At 38.4% G+C, this 14,710-nt stretch overlaps 1 protein-coding gene across 6 annotated transcripts in view; it reads left to right on the top strand.

Annotated features, from left to right (window-relative positions):
- HECW2 (HECT, C2 and WW domain containing E3 ubiquitin protein ligase 2) overlaps nt 1-14,710 on the top strand; it is a 129,395-nt gene that overhangs the window by 102,492 nt on the left and 12,193 nt on the right. For 5 of the 6 annotated variants that reach the window (XM_072120866.1, XM_072120867.1, XM_072120863.1 and 2 more), the window contains 8 exons: nt 1,860-1,980; nt 3,136-3,249; nt 4,692-4,844; nt 5,410-5,508; nt 5,891-6,020; nt 7,076-7,222; nt 12,851-12,965; nt 13,822-13,907. In XM_072120866.1, the coding sequence (XP_071976967.1) occupies nt 1,860-1,980; nt 3,136-3,249; nt 4,692-4,844; nt 5,410-5,508; nt 5,891-6,020; nt 7,076-7,222; nt 12,851-12,965; nt 13,822-13,907 (965 nt within the window). The remainder of the gene's footprint in view (nt 1-1,859; nt 1,981-3,135; nt 3,250-4,691; nt 4,845-5,409; nt 5,509-5,890; nt 6,021-7,075; nt 7,223-12,850; nt 12,966-13,821; nt 13,908-14,710) is intronic. The other variant, XR_011849374.1, reaches the window with a different exon arrangement.

Below are 14,710 nucleotides of genomic sequence, written 5' to 3'. Positions count from 1 at the left end.
TGCTCCCTTGCCTCTCCCCCTCCTGCTGTCTGCTGGAATATGGTGGCAGCACAATGCTAATACTCTGTGGTGTCACAAGATTTCCACCAGACAAGACAGAGAAGAAGTGCTTAGGGGGGGTGGAATAGCCTCTGGCATTATTAAAATAAAGTTTATATTTTACTAGTTAACAACATGAACAGAGCTCCTCATAAGCATATTATAATCAAGCATTATTGGTTAATAAAGGGGGAATATAATGGTAGCTTTCCTTTAAAATGTTACACAAGTGCTATTTTTTAACATTTTGAAAACAAAAACTTAAAATGTAAGACATTTTAGCTACATTTTTTTCTAATGCTTACTGGTAAATTTGGGTACTTGTTGCTTTACTGTGTGGGTACCAGTACTGTTATAATTAAGGAATAGTTTGTAGAATCGAATAATGTGAGGAACAAGATAACTGTTGGACAGGAAAAGGCAGGTAATTGTTTTAATAATTATTAGACAGAATATTGGGGAAGATGACTTGTCACCAAAAATCACAATCCCAACCCAAACATAATTACATTGATCTCTTGGACCTGATGAAGGTGGTGTACTGGAAAGTTTTTCTGCTTGATACAAAATGAGTATTTAATAAGGCCAGTACAGTTTCTAGCTAAACCTTAAAAATGGTCGTTGTCATACGGAAGAAATGTGGCTTCTCATTTGTGCATATAGGGTCAGTCACTTCAGCATTTATAAGCCCAGAGTCCTCATTAAAGGGAAGAAGTCCCCATTATACTACTAGCACCCTCAGCTAGGGTATATCTTTTTTAGAATTCACTTTTATATAAAATCTCACCTGTCTACCCTTAAAAATCTCCTCCAAAGTTTGGTGAAAATAAGCAGAAAAAAGTCATATTTGCTGGAGATGAGTCACCTTTAGAGGTTGTAGAGTGAAGCGTAACTTCTGTCGCCAATATCTATGTCCATATAGATGCAAGAAGAAAATAATAACGCGGCACTCACAGGAAACTTTATTAATACAATGCAATACATGAAAGGTGCAGGGCCTGGCGACGGGCCGTTTCGCACTAATCTAGCGTGTTCTCACTCCATTGATGTCACTTGTAAGTCATCTTTGTAGATAGAAACCTAAACCACTGTGCATAGAAACATCCCTTGATGTCCTTTTAAAGATGAGTATCTATTCTTTCAGGTCGCATAAAGCTTGTTGTTCTGTGATCTACAAGCTAAAGACATAGGCAGGGACTGGATCTTTATATGCAGCTCAAATTTCATATGTCTTCAGACACCAAAAGCTATTAGTGTCTAAAGTGACACTCTGCCTCCAAACCTGACTTATCTCAGGCAAATTTGCACATGATATTAGAGGAGTTTTTTAATGGGTTAAAGGATGAGATTTAACATAAAGATGGAAATTTAGAAAGGTTATTTCATACCCTACCTGAAGAGGTTGGTAGCTTATTGGTGTAAAATATGGTGACAGAGTCCCTTTAAAGCATACCGAACATTACAACAAACTTTACATCAGTCCAATCTGGTCAACATGTGACTTGTGATCTTCATTTCTAGCAGCTGCAGTTTGTATGTCTGCAGAGCTAGCTTTCGTAACTCACTGTCCATAGAGCAGGTATATAATTGAACGCATCTTGTTAGAAAGGTTTCAGGGAGGTAAACTAGAAGAATAAGGGAAGATGCTAAGAGCCAAAGTATGTGGAAAAAGAACCACTTTGATCTAATAAGATATATTGCATAGTTTTTTACAGTCTTATGTACTATTGATTTATAAAAAGTGTATTGCAAATGTAGTTTACTATTAGTAGCAGAATCCATTTACATATTGATCAATTATGCTTATCCAATCGTTACAGGTACCCAGCGTGCCAATGCTCGTGCACCAGCACCTTATAAAAGAGACTTTGAAGCAAAGCTACGGAATTTCTACCGCAAGCTAGAAACTAAAGGATATGGTCAAGGTCCTGGGAAATTAAAGTATGAGTTTGTACTTTTTATAGTAAAAAAAACAAACAATAAAAGTAAATATAAGATAAAATAAAGTTACCGTATATACTTGAGTATAAGCTGACCTGAGTATAAGCCGAGACCCCTAATTATACCACCAAAAACTGGGAAAACCTATTGACTCAATATAAGCAGAGGGTGGGAAATGCATTGGTCAGTAGTATATAGCCAGCCAGCCCCCAGAATTATACAGCCAGCCGGCCCCCAGTAGTATACAGCCAGCCGGCCCCCAGTAGTATACAGCCAGCCGGCCCCCAGTAGTATACAGCCAGCCGGCCCCCAGTAGTATACAGCCAGACAGCCCGCAGTAGTATACAGCCAGCCGGCCCCCAGTAGTATACAGCCAGCCGGCCCCCAGTAGTATACAGCCAGCCGGCCCCCAGTAGTATACAGCCAGCCGGCCCCCTTTATGCCAAGCACATAAAAAAATTACTCACCCTCTGGCGCCCCGATGCTCAGCGCGGCTCCCGATCCTCAGCGTGGCTCCTCTTCTTTCTTCTCTTTGCTGTAATGGCCGGCAGAGTCACGTCCATGTGATCTGCTGGGCGGCGTACAGTGTGATGCGTCCGTGTCGCCGCTGATGACATCATCAGCGGTGACACCGCCGCATCATTATGTGCACCGGCCGACAGATCGCATGGACGCGACTCTGCAGGCTAATACAATATAGAGAAGATAGTAGAGGAGCCGCGCCGTGCACCGCGGAAGCTGGTGGGTGAGTATTAAGGTTTTTTTGGGGGGGGGGGGGTTTGACTCGTGTATGATGCAAGTTGAGGTTTTTCAGCACATTTTTTGTGCTGAAAAACTCGGCTAACACACGAGTATATATGGTAATTTACATTGAGGTGATGTTCACACAATGAACATTTTCACTTGTGTTGCACTTGTGTATGTGTTTTCGATACATGCCATGAATGTGAGGGTTTCCTACAACATAGGAACAATTTTGTCAAAATTGCTGACATTTTTTTCTTCCGCACAACTAAGTGGTATATTACCCTTTTTGGTGGAAATTTTGATGATCAGACAAATTATTTTCACAGATGTTCTAGCTTTCTGCTTTCTTCTTAATACCTTTTTTATTTTCATAAGTCTACAATAGGCTTGTTATTCATATTGTTGCAGACTAATAATACGAAGGGATCATTTATTAGAAGACGCCTTTAACCAAATCATGGGATATTCAAGAAAGGATCTTCAAAGAAATAAACTTTATGTTACTTTTGTTGGTGAAGAAGGGTAAGTGTCTTTGCTGTATTTATTTATCCACAGTGGGGAACATTTACTTAGAAAGACGGAAACTTCACTAAAAGTGCTATTTCCTTGTATAATGCTGGGTGTGACACATTCATTAAGAACATGCGCCAGAAATCATGAATCTGTCGCTTCCCTGCACAGGTCCGACAGAGTTCACCAACTTCTTTGTTGTGCACTTATAACATAAGGCATGCAACATAATTTGCATATTAAATACAACCGCCGAAACGCCCTCTAATTTGTGTCACATGGAGGCTAGCGCAGCTGCGCCACAAAAGGGTTGCGTACACAATTGTGCCGCAGACACTTCTTAAATACCTGTGCAAGCCTTTTCCCCTACAAGAGCGTGCAAAGTCCATCAGAAGTGCGGCACAAAGCCCTTAGTAAATGTGCCCCGCTGACCATGCCCAGAAATGTCTCGTTATGCAAAGTGTTTCCATATATTACTTTTCTTGTAGAATATGCAGAAAAATATACAGAAAATTGTGTCTTGATCTATCTTGTTTCATACTATTATGGAAGCATGTACTCCAAATGCCTTTCTCTGCCAAAGACGTATCTCATACATTCTCACAGAGTGGCACCTATATCCCCATGGACACCTGAGATAAATCAGGGATTCCACGATGCATAATTTTAGATCCCTGGCACCTAGAATCTCAGGGTTTTTTTCCTCTGAAGAATCCCCATTTCATATGAATCATAAATTGTGAATCAGGAATCTGGAAATATTTAAAGTCATAATTTGTGATATATCTACGTCGAAAGTCAATTTAACAGTTACTATCTCTTGATCTCTGGCACCCAGAAACAAAATCATAGATTCATATGAAAGAGGAAAAACCTCGAGATTCCACGTGACAGGGATCCAAAGTTATAGCCCTCCAAAATCTGCCCCACTCCAAATTCTTACCCGGCAGCTCACAGATAAAGTCAATATTTACTTTATCTGTAGCTAAATATTTTTTTTTTGTTAAAAACTAATAAAATGTTTATTTAAAAAAGTTGCATGTAACACGAAAAACACACACATGTTCCTGAATGAAGTTTTTATTTCATACCATCCCAACATTATTTATACCTATGTTATGGCATTCTTACTTAAATTGCTATGAACTGCGGAAGGTGCTGTTATTGCACTGCCAATACAATGGTGAACATAATATACCTAAAAGTTAGAATATACATGGTTTGCTGAGGTTTAGTATAGTTATTTATTCTTTTTTGGTTTTATTTATACATTTAAACATTGTGAAAATTGCTCTTGCAAATAACGTGACAACATTTCCAAAAACACCTGGCAAGGAAATGGTTATAGAGTGAAAACTACCAATTGCTGTGCCTCTCTGCCCTAATAATGTTTTTTTGTAGTTCTTGGAGGAATGAGAACTTTGTAAAAATATGTTATTCTTATTCTGTTGAAGGTTGGATTACAGTGGACCATCCCGAGAATTTTTCTTCCTCGTGTCCAGAGAACTATTTAATCCATATTATGGATTGTTTGAGTATTCTGCAAATGACACGTACACAGTGCAGATAAGTCCAATGTCTGCATTTGTTGACAATCATCATGAATGGTAAGTGCACATATTATTGTTACAAAGTATTGAGGGATAGGTTTATTGCATGTTCAATGATATGGAGAAAATTGTTCCATAGAGTAGAATAACATGCATAATGTATAACACATATTAAGCTTGTTAGACCCTTTTTTTATGATTTCTGATATAAATATGGATAGATACTATAGATCCCCCAGGGGATCAATAATGTTGTATGGTAGATACATGTCAATAGATAACAAAGCAGGTCAACAGTTCCAACTTAACTGAGTCCTCTTCCAGAATGAAGAACATACACCCTGACCCCAATTCTAGGCCTACAAATAAAAGAAAGAAAAAGTTCTCTGCAGCATGTTTTGCATTAATGAAATTAATTTTACACCAACTATCTGCCCACACTTGTTCTGGGGAAAAAAGTCTTTTATAAGTGCCAAAACTTACTTGGTGTATGGATTCTTCTCCATAAAATGTACAGAATTTTTGCATGAGATGTTGGGGGAGTTTTTTTTTTTGCTTTATTTTACTATTTAAACAATATATTACCTATTTCTTAAATACCTAAAATCTGTTTTTGTTTCAGGTTCAGATTCAGTGGTCGGATCCTGGGTCTTGCTCTTATACATCAGTACTTGTTAGACGCCTTTTTCACGCGTCCATTTTATAAAGCCCTTCTTCGAATGTACGTTTACCGCTCATCATGCAGTGTACAATATTGTTACTCTGCAAAAAGAATTTTAACATTTTTATTAAAAAAACCTTTCTTGCAATGTTACACAAATGTGTGCATATTATTACCGATAATAGGCATATGCTACTAATTGTATGAGGTATATCAGTGGAGGCAAAAGGGGTTGGTAGTCCAAGAGGGGAAATGATCAATGTACCTTCCTTTGTGTTGATACATGAAGAATTGCAGCTTCTTCCAACAGGGATCCATAGTCTAAAAGTTTTCTCCTGTGGACTATTCATTGCAGACATATTATTAGGATAAAGATGTGATTGTTGAGTAGCAATGTCCACTGTAGCAATTGGTACATTAAATTTGACTGATCTATTTTCAGACTTTGTGATTTAAGCGACTTAGAGTATCTGGATGAAGAGTTCCATCAGAGTCTACAGTGGATGAAAGATAATGATATCCATGATATTTTAGATCTTACATTCACCGTCAATGAAGAAGTATTTGGTCAGGTAAGGAAATTCTACATATTCCACGTAATAAATTGGTTGACAACCCCGCTCAACTAAACCTCAGCTAAAATAAGCTCTTCAGCTGTAGTTTCATGCAGAAATCCCTTTTGATATTTAATAACACCACAAAATAACTGTTGTATAAAATACATATGTATTCAAATAAATTCCTTAACACTTTTAAACACTATTCAGAGAACATTGACAAGCAACCACACCTCATAGCCATAAATCATAATTGCACACTGCACTTCTAGACCTCAGTATAAGGTTATAACTGCAATTATTTAAATCTATCTTGGTACCAATGAAAAACACTAAGAACTAGTGAGAGCAAAAGACCCTCTCCCCAAACATTTTTTGCCTATGTCTATATTGAGTCTGTCCATCGCCGTTTGGCTCCGCGCATCAAAGGGTGTAGAAGCATTCAGTGAGAGGGACAGCATTTTGGTAAGGTCAGAAAGTTGACAGGGAGACGACTTTCTGTCTGCTCAGGTTGAGATCTGAAGAGGCTCAGAGCTGTCAATCAAAAGAAGGAGTGGTTCACTGGCAGCCTGGATAAAACCTGACTCTTCTCTTCACAATTGACTCTGTGTCTACTCATTTGCATATGCAAAAAATGGCTGTAATTAAGAAACATGGTGCAGTGGCAGTTAATTTAAGGTGATATGGAGAGCTATTTTAACCCTTTACCGTTCTTTAAAAGAGAATTAACCAATCAGAGAGTCTCTTCACATATGGAGATAATTATTCAACTTTTTATGTGACCAAAAGGTAAAACCTATGTGACCAGAACTAGCCCTAGATGTAATAATTGTGTTGCTGCACATTGGAGAAAGCTTAAAAGAGAAAAAATGTGCTGGGGCGTGGAACCCCTGAAGTCTAGATGAGCTGTGTGCAGTTATGATTTATGGGTATAAGGGACTTTTTGGGGAGGAGGGTTGCTTTGTTTGTTCTTTCCCTGGGCTTGTCTCAGGTTCTTTCCTATGATCAATTTTTATATAGTTAATAATCGGTGAATAATCAAAAAACATGTGTTCATTTTGTTCCTCAAGATAACAGAACGTGAGCTCAAACCAGGGGGAGCCAACATAGCTGTGACTGAAAAGAATAAAAAGGAGTACATAGAAAAAATGGTGAAATGGAGAATAGAAAGAGGAGTTGTACAGCAGACAGAAAGCCTTGTGCGTGGCTTTTATGAGGTAAATGGATTCATTTTATTACTTTAGACAATCTGCTTATAATAGAGGTTTTCCAATAATCAATGTTTATCACCTGTAAAGTGAAACTGGGACCACTGATCATTAGACATGGGTTCTAGTGTCCTACACCTCCTCACTGCATGTCCATGCAGAAGACTGGGTTATATGCAGCAGCAATTGTGCACTGTTCCTTTTTTCAGTATCTTAGAGGGCTGATGGAAAGAGAAAGACAATCATAGCCTTTCCATCTTCACGGTAGGGTCTAGAAGTTGGACTTTGACAATTATTAAGACGCCTTGCAGAGACTTATAGGCATTGATGCTACACTTGGGGGATTATGGAAAATATGCAAATACATTTTTCCAACCCTATTCAAAAACCTCTTGCTCAGCTAAACCAGTTCCCCACACTCTACTGACAAGATGCAAAGACATGGAAACAGTGCTGTCTAGAGGTGGGAATCTATTCTATACTGGTCTATCTTCATAGCAGACATTGAATGGACAAGCAGGGTGGAAGATTGACCCCTAGTCCATTTAAAGGGGTATTCCAACCTCACCTACTACAATTAATTCAATCCTTAATCCCAAAATATAAACGTTTCTTCAATTTGTTATGGCTACCACCACTCGTCAGAACCTCACATCCATAAATCATACACTTCACTGCACTTTAAATATTAACTTACTTTGCATAAATCAACAATACAAGGGAATATAAGAAATTGTCAACTATGTGTTATACAAAAATTCCTCTTCCTGACAAACTGATATTCCCTCTGAGATCTCTACTTATTTTGTTCTGAGCAAGAAGGACAGCACTGAGGTTTTATTTACTGAGATCAGTCTCTGTAAAAAATACAATCCTGGTGAATGTGAAAAAGCATCATGGTACTGGTTCCACTGTACTTCTTGTGTACTGTCTATGGAAAACATCATAGCAGCCAATGTTTAACCCACAAACTGCTAAAACATGTCATTTGATTCACTCCTGATGTTCCTTGGTACATGCAAGTCTCCTTCTTATTTCACCCCTTCAGTAGTGATTTGTTAGCAGAAATGCAAGCTCAGATTCTTGCAGTATCCTCTGAACAGTTAAGGGACTAAAATCAGAAAAAAAAAATCAAACCCCCGATTCTGTACCAATTAACGTTAGATATCAACACACAGGGCAATGTGGCATTTTAATTTAAAAAGCTTCATGTGTTTAATTTTTACATTAGTTCATGTAAAATACCCTTTTGCTTTACCACTTTTGATTGGAAGATACCATGTAAATACCTACATCGAAATCTACTTTTAATTGTATAAAATTATATTCAAGCTAAGAGTAAGCTGACTCTCCAACCAATCAGAACTCAGTACACTGAGAATGGAAGAGAACAGAAACAGCGTCTACAAAAAAGAGTTAACTCTACAAAAATGACCTAAGGTAAATCTAGATACTTGGGTAAACAGAGGGTATAAAGGTATAAATTCCATAATGAAGGAAGGGATCAGGAGATCTTTTGAGGAGCTACGAAAGGAAAGCGGCTTATCGAAAGAGATTTTTTTTTTAAAGTTTGCAGATGCGGAATACAGTAGAGAGACATAAAAAGAGGGGACAAAAGAGTTATTTTATATACAAAGTGAACAGAGGAAAAACTTGTCAGTAGCATATCATTTCCTTAATGATGACACAGAAGGAGAAAAATTTGGGTACATGGTAAAATGGGAAAAGGACTTAAGAACAGAAATAACACTATCTCAATGTTACCCGTCAAACATGGAGGTGGCAAGGATCTCAGCATCTATCAACCATATAAAACAACTGACTCGATAGTACCTGTGCCCTGACCGGCTAGCGCATAGTGTACATAGTGTACAAGGATATTCCAATTTATGCTGGAAAGGTTGTAAAAAAAAGTTACAACAATAACATGTACTGTACAGTATTGTGGGGATGCATGAAGCTCCAAAGGTTTTGGATGGAGGTCTTTGAACTAGTTTCTTCTTAGATAGGCAAGGTAGTTAAAGGAAACATAACATTTGATGCATTATGAAGCAAACATACCTTGAGGCTGCTGTAGTTACACTGATGCAAGATCATATCTTGGTTAATCCTTGAGCTGAGTGGTTTTGCGGAAAAAACAGTCGGGAAAGCTGGGTCAGCATGGCTGCCTAGATCAACACTGATCTTGTAATTAATGGTGGTTAGTCAAGCATGACTAATCAACCTAAGCTGGATCACTCATACACAGCAGCTGGGGGATGGTGCAGCAATTGATTATTTTGTCTGGCAGGGAGAAACGTGATTCCATCATCTTCTCCTGCATAGAAAAACTCACGAGCTAGGACAAGCGCTGAAGGAGCCATAGAAGCCACAAAGCTTCATTATCATAATGTTATATCTGTTTTATCAGCAAAACCACTCAGCACAGAGATTAACCATGATATATATGATCCTGCATCAGTGTATGTTTGCTTTATGAAGCATCAAATCAAATGGTAGGTTTCCTTTAATCCCTCTCCATTCTAAGCATTATTACATATAGGAGTAAACAAAGTTGGCCCCCAGTATAGAGGGGTAGGATCACACATAGCAGATTCTTATAGATTTACCTAATTTAACAGAAGTTAAAAACATGAACAAATGTTTTATGAGATTGCTTTAGTCAATTATTTGAAGCAATGGAAATTTAGTCAAGTATTTATTTCACTCCATTAATAAATTGAATGGGGGGGGGGGGATATAATAAGTACCGTATATTGAATACCAAGAGGGGCCAAAAAATGATAATTTACACCACAAATGAATGTGCATGTATATTTGTTATTGGTTGGTATGTAACTTTGAAATGTATGTTATATATGTTATGTGAGTCTTGAGGACAATGAAATTTAAGCATTGTACTGTGTAAATATTAAAAGAAAATGATTCCAAAATAGTAAGATCTCACACTTCTTTATCAAGAAAACTGTGTCTTTAAAGGGAACCTGTCAGCAGAAATTGAGCAAATAAACCACTACCAGTATGTTTTCAAGCAGCTTAACTTCTTCCAGATCATGTTTCTTTCATGAGCCAGTATTGTGGTATCATCTAGAAAATCAACTTTGAAGTGAGATGTAAATTACCGTATATTCTCGAGTATAAGCTGACCCGAGTATAAGCCAAGACCCCTAATTTTACCACAAAAAAAATGGGAAAACCTATTGACTCGAGTATAAGCCGAGGGTGTAGTATACAGCCAGCTAGCCCCCTGTAGTATACAACCAGCCAGCCCCTGTAGTATACAGCCTGTCCCAAGTAGTATACAATCAGCCTGCCCCCATGTATTATACAGCCTGCCCCCTTGTATTATACAGCCTGCCCCAAAAAGTATACAGCCTGCCCCAAAAAGTATACAGCCTGCCCTCAGTATGCCTAGCGAATAATAAAAAAATAAACTTAATACTCACCCTCCGACACCTTTGATGCTTAGTGGCGGCTCCCGGTCCTCGGCGGCTCCTGATCCTCTGCGGCGGCCTATCTCTTCTATCTTCACTTGCCGGCAGTCGCGCTGCTGACGTCACCGCTACATCATATTGTGCGCCCGCCGGCAGATCGCATAGACGCGACTGCCGGCATGTTAAGATAAGATAGAAGAGAGAAGCCGCCGCCGAGGACCGGGAGCCCGCGCCGAGGTTCCGAGAGCCGGAGGGTGAGTATTAATTTTTTTTAAAATTATTATTGACTCGTGTATAAGCCGAGATGAGGTTTTTCAGCACATGTTTTGTGCTGAAAAACTCGGCTTATACACGAGTATATACGGTAGTTGTATAAAGTCAAGGAGGCAGAGAATTTACCACTGATGTCAACTTCTCCTCGTCTCAACATCCCCACTTTGCTGTAATTGATATTCCTGCATCAGTAATCATCTCTCCTGAATTCTGGCGAATGACATCAATCACAACAGAGGGAACATTCTGAGGTGGGGAGAGCTTGACTTTAGTTCTTTTGATCAACATGATTTTATTCAACCAATTTACATCTCACTTTATGTTCTAGATGATGCCACAAAACTGGGCCATAAAAGAAACATGGATCAGGAATGTGTTAGTCTGCTCCACAGCATACTGGTAGTGCTTTATTGGGGCACTTTCTGCTGACAGGTTCCCTTAAATTGTATATCTAAATTTTTCAACAAATTTTGAATATATCAGTTGTCTGGTGGGAGTACATAAGGAATAATATTTCTGGCCCTAAAGTAACTTGCAATTGTCATTTTCTAGTATCTTTACGCGTTATTTTTTCACAACTGAGAGGTTGTAGGTGATGTTATAGTCATTCAGTGCTGGGGGGGCGGGGGGCTGGTCTAGCGGTTGTAATTTACTTTGTTGTACCCCCCTGGTCTATGTTATCTGAGACAAGGGGCATAATTTAAAGGACATCTTTCAACAGACATACTGATGTAAACTCCCATAGCTTACATTTTCACAGTGTTTTATAATGGCTGTGAATGTTTCTATTAATTCCTAGAACAGCAGCATTTTGGAGAAATAGTTTTTTCAAATATGCGAACAAGCCAGATTCGCTCCAGTAATCACCCCCTGCTCATTTATTCATGGTGGTGCATCATTTGCATATTTTATTAAACTCTTTTTCTCCACAATGCCGCTATTCTAGGAATTGATAGAAACATTTTCATCAATGATGCTAAGGTTAGGTTTGCACTGTCTGTGCAAAGTATGGTGCCGCTTACTCTAGGCCAATAATGGTGAACCTTTTCGAGATCAAGTGCCCCAAATGTGACCCAAAACCCACTAACTTTTCCCAAAGTGTCTACATGGCAGTAACATAACTGTCCGAGTGCTCCAATACCGTTTAAAGATGGTAGGGCCCCCTGAACAGAAAAAATCATGGAGGCCTGGAGCAAGGAGAGAGGTGCCATAGGTTTGCAACCTAGTTTTGGCTCAATATTCAGCCTCCTTCAAACAAACGTATTATAACGGTCGTATGCTACCTGTACCATACTGTTTTCATACAGGTAACATAGGGCCATATTCATTTCAATGGGTAATACGGCTACATGGCCGTATTGTCCACCGTACCATGAGTGAGACATAAAAAAATATAGAGTATGCCCTATTTTCTCCAGTATTTCCGTTCTGTATGCCCAATAGAAGTCTATGGGAACGTTTAAAATATGTGTAGCATACACGCGGCATATGGTTGTGCACCATATGCTGCCATATTTCTGTGCAGTATCCAGGGAGATCAGAACCGGTAGGAGGTGCATTTTGTCAGCCAGTCAATAGTTAGCCATCCATTATTTTCCAGCCCACTGTATTTTATACGGTTACAGTGAGATACAGGCACATATAGATGAAAAACATCATTTATTTATGGGTTCATACGGAATCATACTGCAAGGAAATACAGGACTGGAGAAATCATACGTTTGTGTGAAAGCAGCATTAGTGATGTAAAGCATGGATGTGTAAAAAGCACTTCCTTACACATCTCTGTTTAACAAAACTTGTGTAGTACACAGTAGACATGCTGTATGTGAATTATACAACATTTTTTAAGTTTATAAAATATATGAGATACAAATAGTAAAATGTTTTAAAAGGCTTCAGAATGTTTTCATTTCCTTGCTTTTTACAGGTGGTAGACGCTCGCCTAGTGTCAGTTTTTGATGCAAGGGAACTTGAGCTAGTTATTGCAGGAACTGCAGAGATTGATTTGGGTGATTGGAGAAACAACACAGAGTACAGAGGAGGTAAAGGAATGTTCAGTGATCACTTTCAATATACTTTTCTAGTAAAAATTATCAGAAATTCTCCATGTGGGATCAACATGATTACTGTTGTCCACAATGAAATCACAGCATGCCTGCATGGACTTCTACTACTCCCCATCCTCCATGGAGGCAAATTGTTATTTCATGTGATCAGATACATGCATGGGGTACAGTTTTCAAATGTTAGGAGGCAGAGGGACCTTAGATGATGTCACCCTGGTCACATGACATTATTTACTGAATGCTGAGAAGGCATGGGGAGGAGCTGCTGGATTCAGGCCGAGGAGACCACAGGTTACACTCAGTTCACATTATGTCTATCCTGTCTTAGTGAGGTTTTTTCCATTTAATCCCTTCACGACTATCAAACAACTATGTACGTACTATTTGCTCATTCCCCTTGTAGATTTCACGCATATGCATGTCAAGACAAAACATATTTTTCACATTTTTGGTTGTTTGTCTGCCAATTCTATAAAAAAAAAATTGTTATTAGTAAAATATTTCTATTAAAATAAAGTCTCACATATCATGAAAAAAGTTGTAAAAATTGTTATCATATGTAAAGAGATTCCAAAGATTAACAAAAATTTACCTGGACACTCAGACACCAATGACCTTTGGTCACACAAAGGGTTAAACATAAAGTATGTTAACAGCAGGATCTATCCTGTCGCCATAACTTCTATTGTAAGACAAAATCTAGATTTCATTAATAGAGTATTTTTTTAAATAATCCACATGCACTAAACTTTACACATCTTTGCATAGCTATCTTACATAAGTTAAACATTGGTGTGATGATATTGACCTGTTACCTTTTTATTATCTATAGGTTACCATGACAATCATATTGTTATTAGGTGGTTCTGGGCAGCTGTGGAAAGATTTAATAATGAGCAGCGTCTACGTTTGCTACAGGTAAGTGTTATACCTACAGTAAAACTTTAAAAAACAGGACCATGCCAATATTATGCACCACACCCTTTTTTTCACAGTTATGGCATTTTATGTTCTGAAGCTGCTTGTCAAAAGATCTTCTTTAACAGTACTGAAGACACTATCCTCTTCCAGTATCTGCCCTGAAGCTGAGTCAAATTTGGGCTGCCGACAGTTTCTATTAAACCTCGTGTTTTTTCATTAAGTAATTTAACAATAAATCCAGTCAGATTCCTACAAATAAAGGCACTGAACACTGCATAGTGTACATACAGGATCTATATAGTAACTAGCCTGGCACACAGACTGCAGCTAACTTTTGAGGAATTATCTTTTGTAGAATTAAAAATAATACCTTTTTGTCGGTGGGACTTTTTGCAGCTAAACCATGCCCCCTTTTCCAGAGGCCATGCCCACTTTTGTACAAGCCAGAAAAGTGCCTAAAAATTGTCTAAAACCCTTAACTCTGTGACAGCTGGGAGTCTATGCAATAGTCAGACGCGTAGAAATCACTAGCACAGTTACCAGTGGCACACTTATATAGTTCTCTGCAAATTCTCCATATAATGTAATACAGTATTTCACCATTTTTGGAATTTCTTTCCTGCTTCCCAGTACATGACATGGAATATTAAAGGGGTTGTATGGTCAAAAACATTGGCCTTAAACATTACCCTTAACAATAATCAAAGCTATCACTAATTTAATGTTATAAACAATTCCTGGTCCTTTGTGAGGTATAAAACAAATGTTTTATTCCCAGACAGCATTTGTGAACCCCCTAA

This window comes from Engystomops pustulosus, chromosome 8 (genome assembly GCF_040894005.1).
Source record: "Engystomops pustulosus chromosome 8, aEngPut4.maternal, whole genome shotgun sequence".
Classification (NCBI taxonomy): domain Eukaryota; kingdom Metazoa; phylum Chordata; class Amphibia; order Anura; family Leptodactylidae; genus Engystomops; species Engystomops pustulosus.
This window is presented reverse-complemented; position numbering and strand designations above follow the sequence as displayed.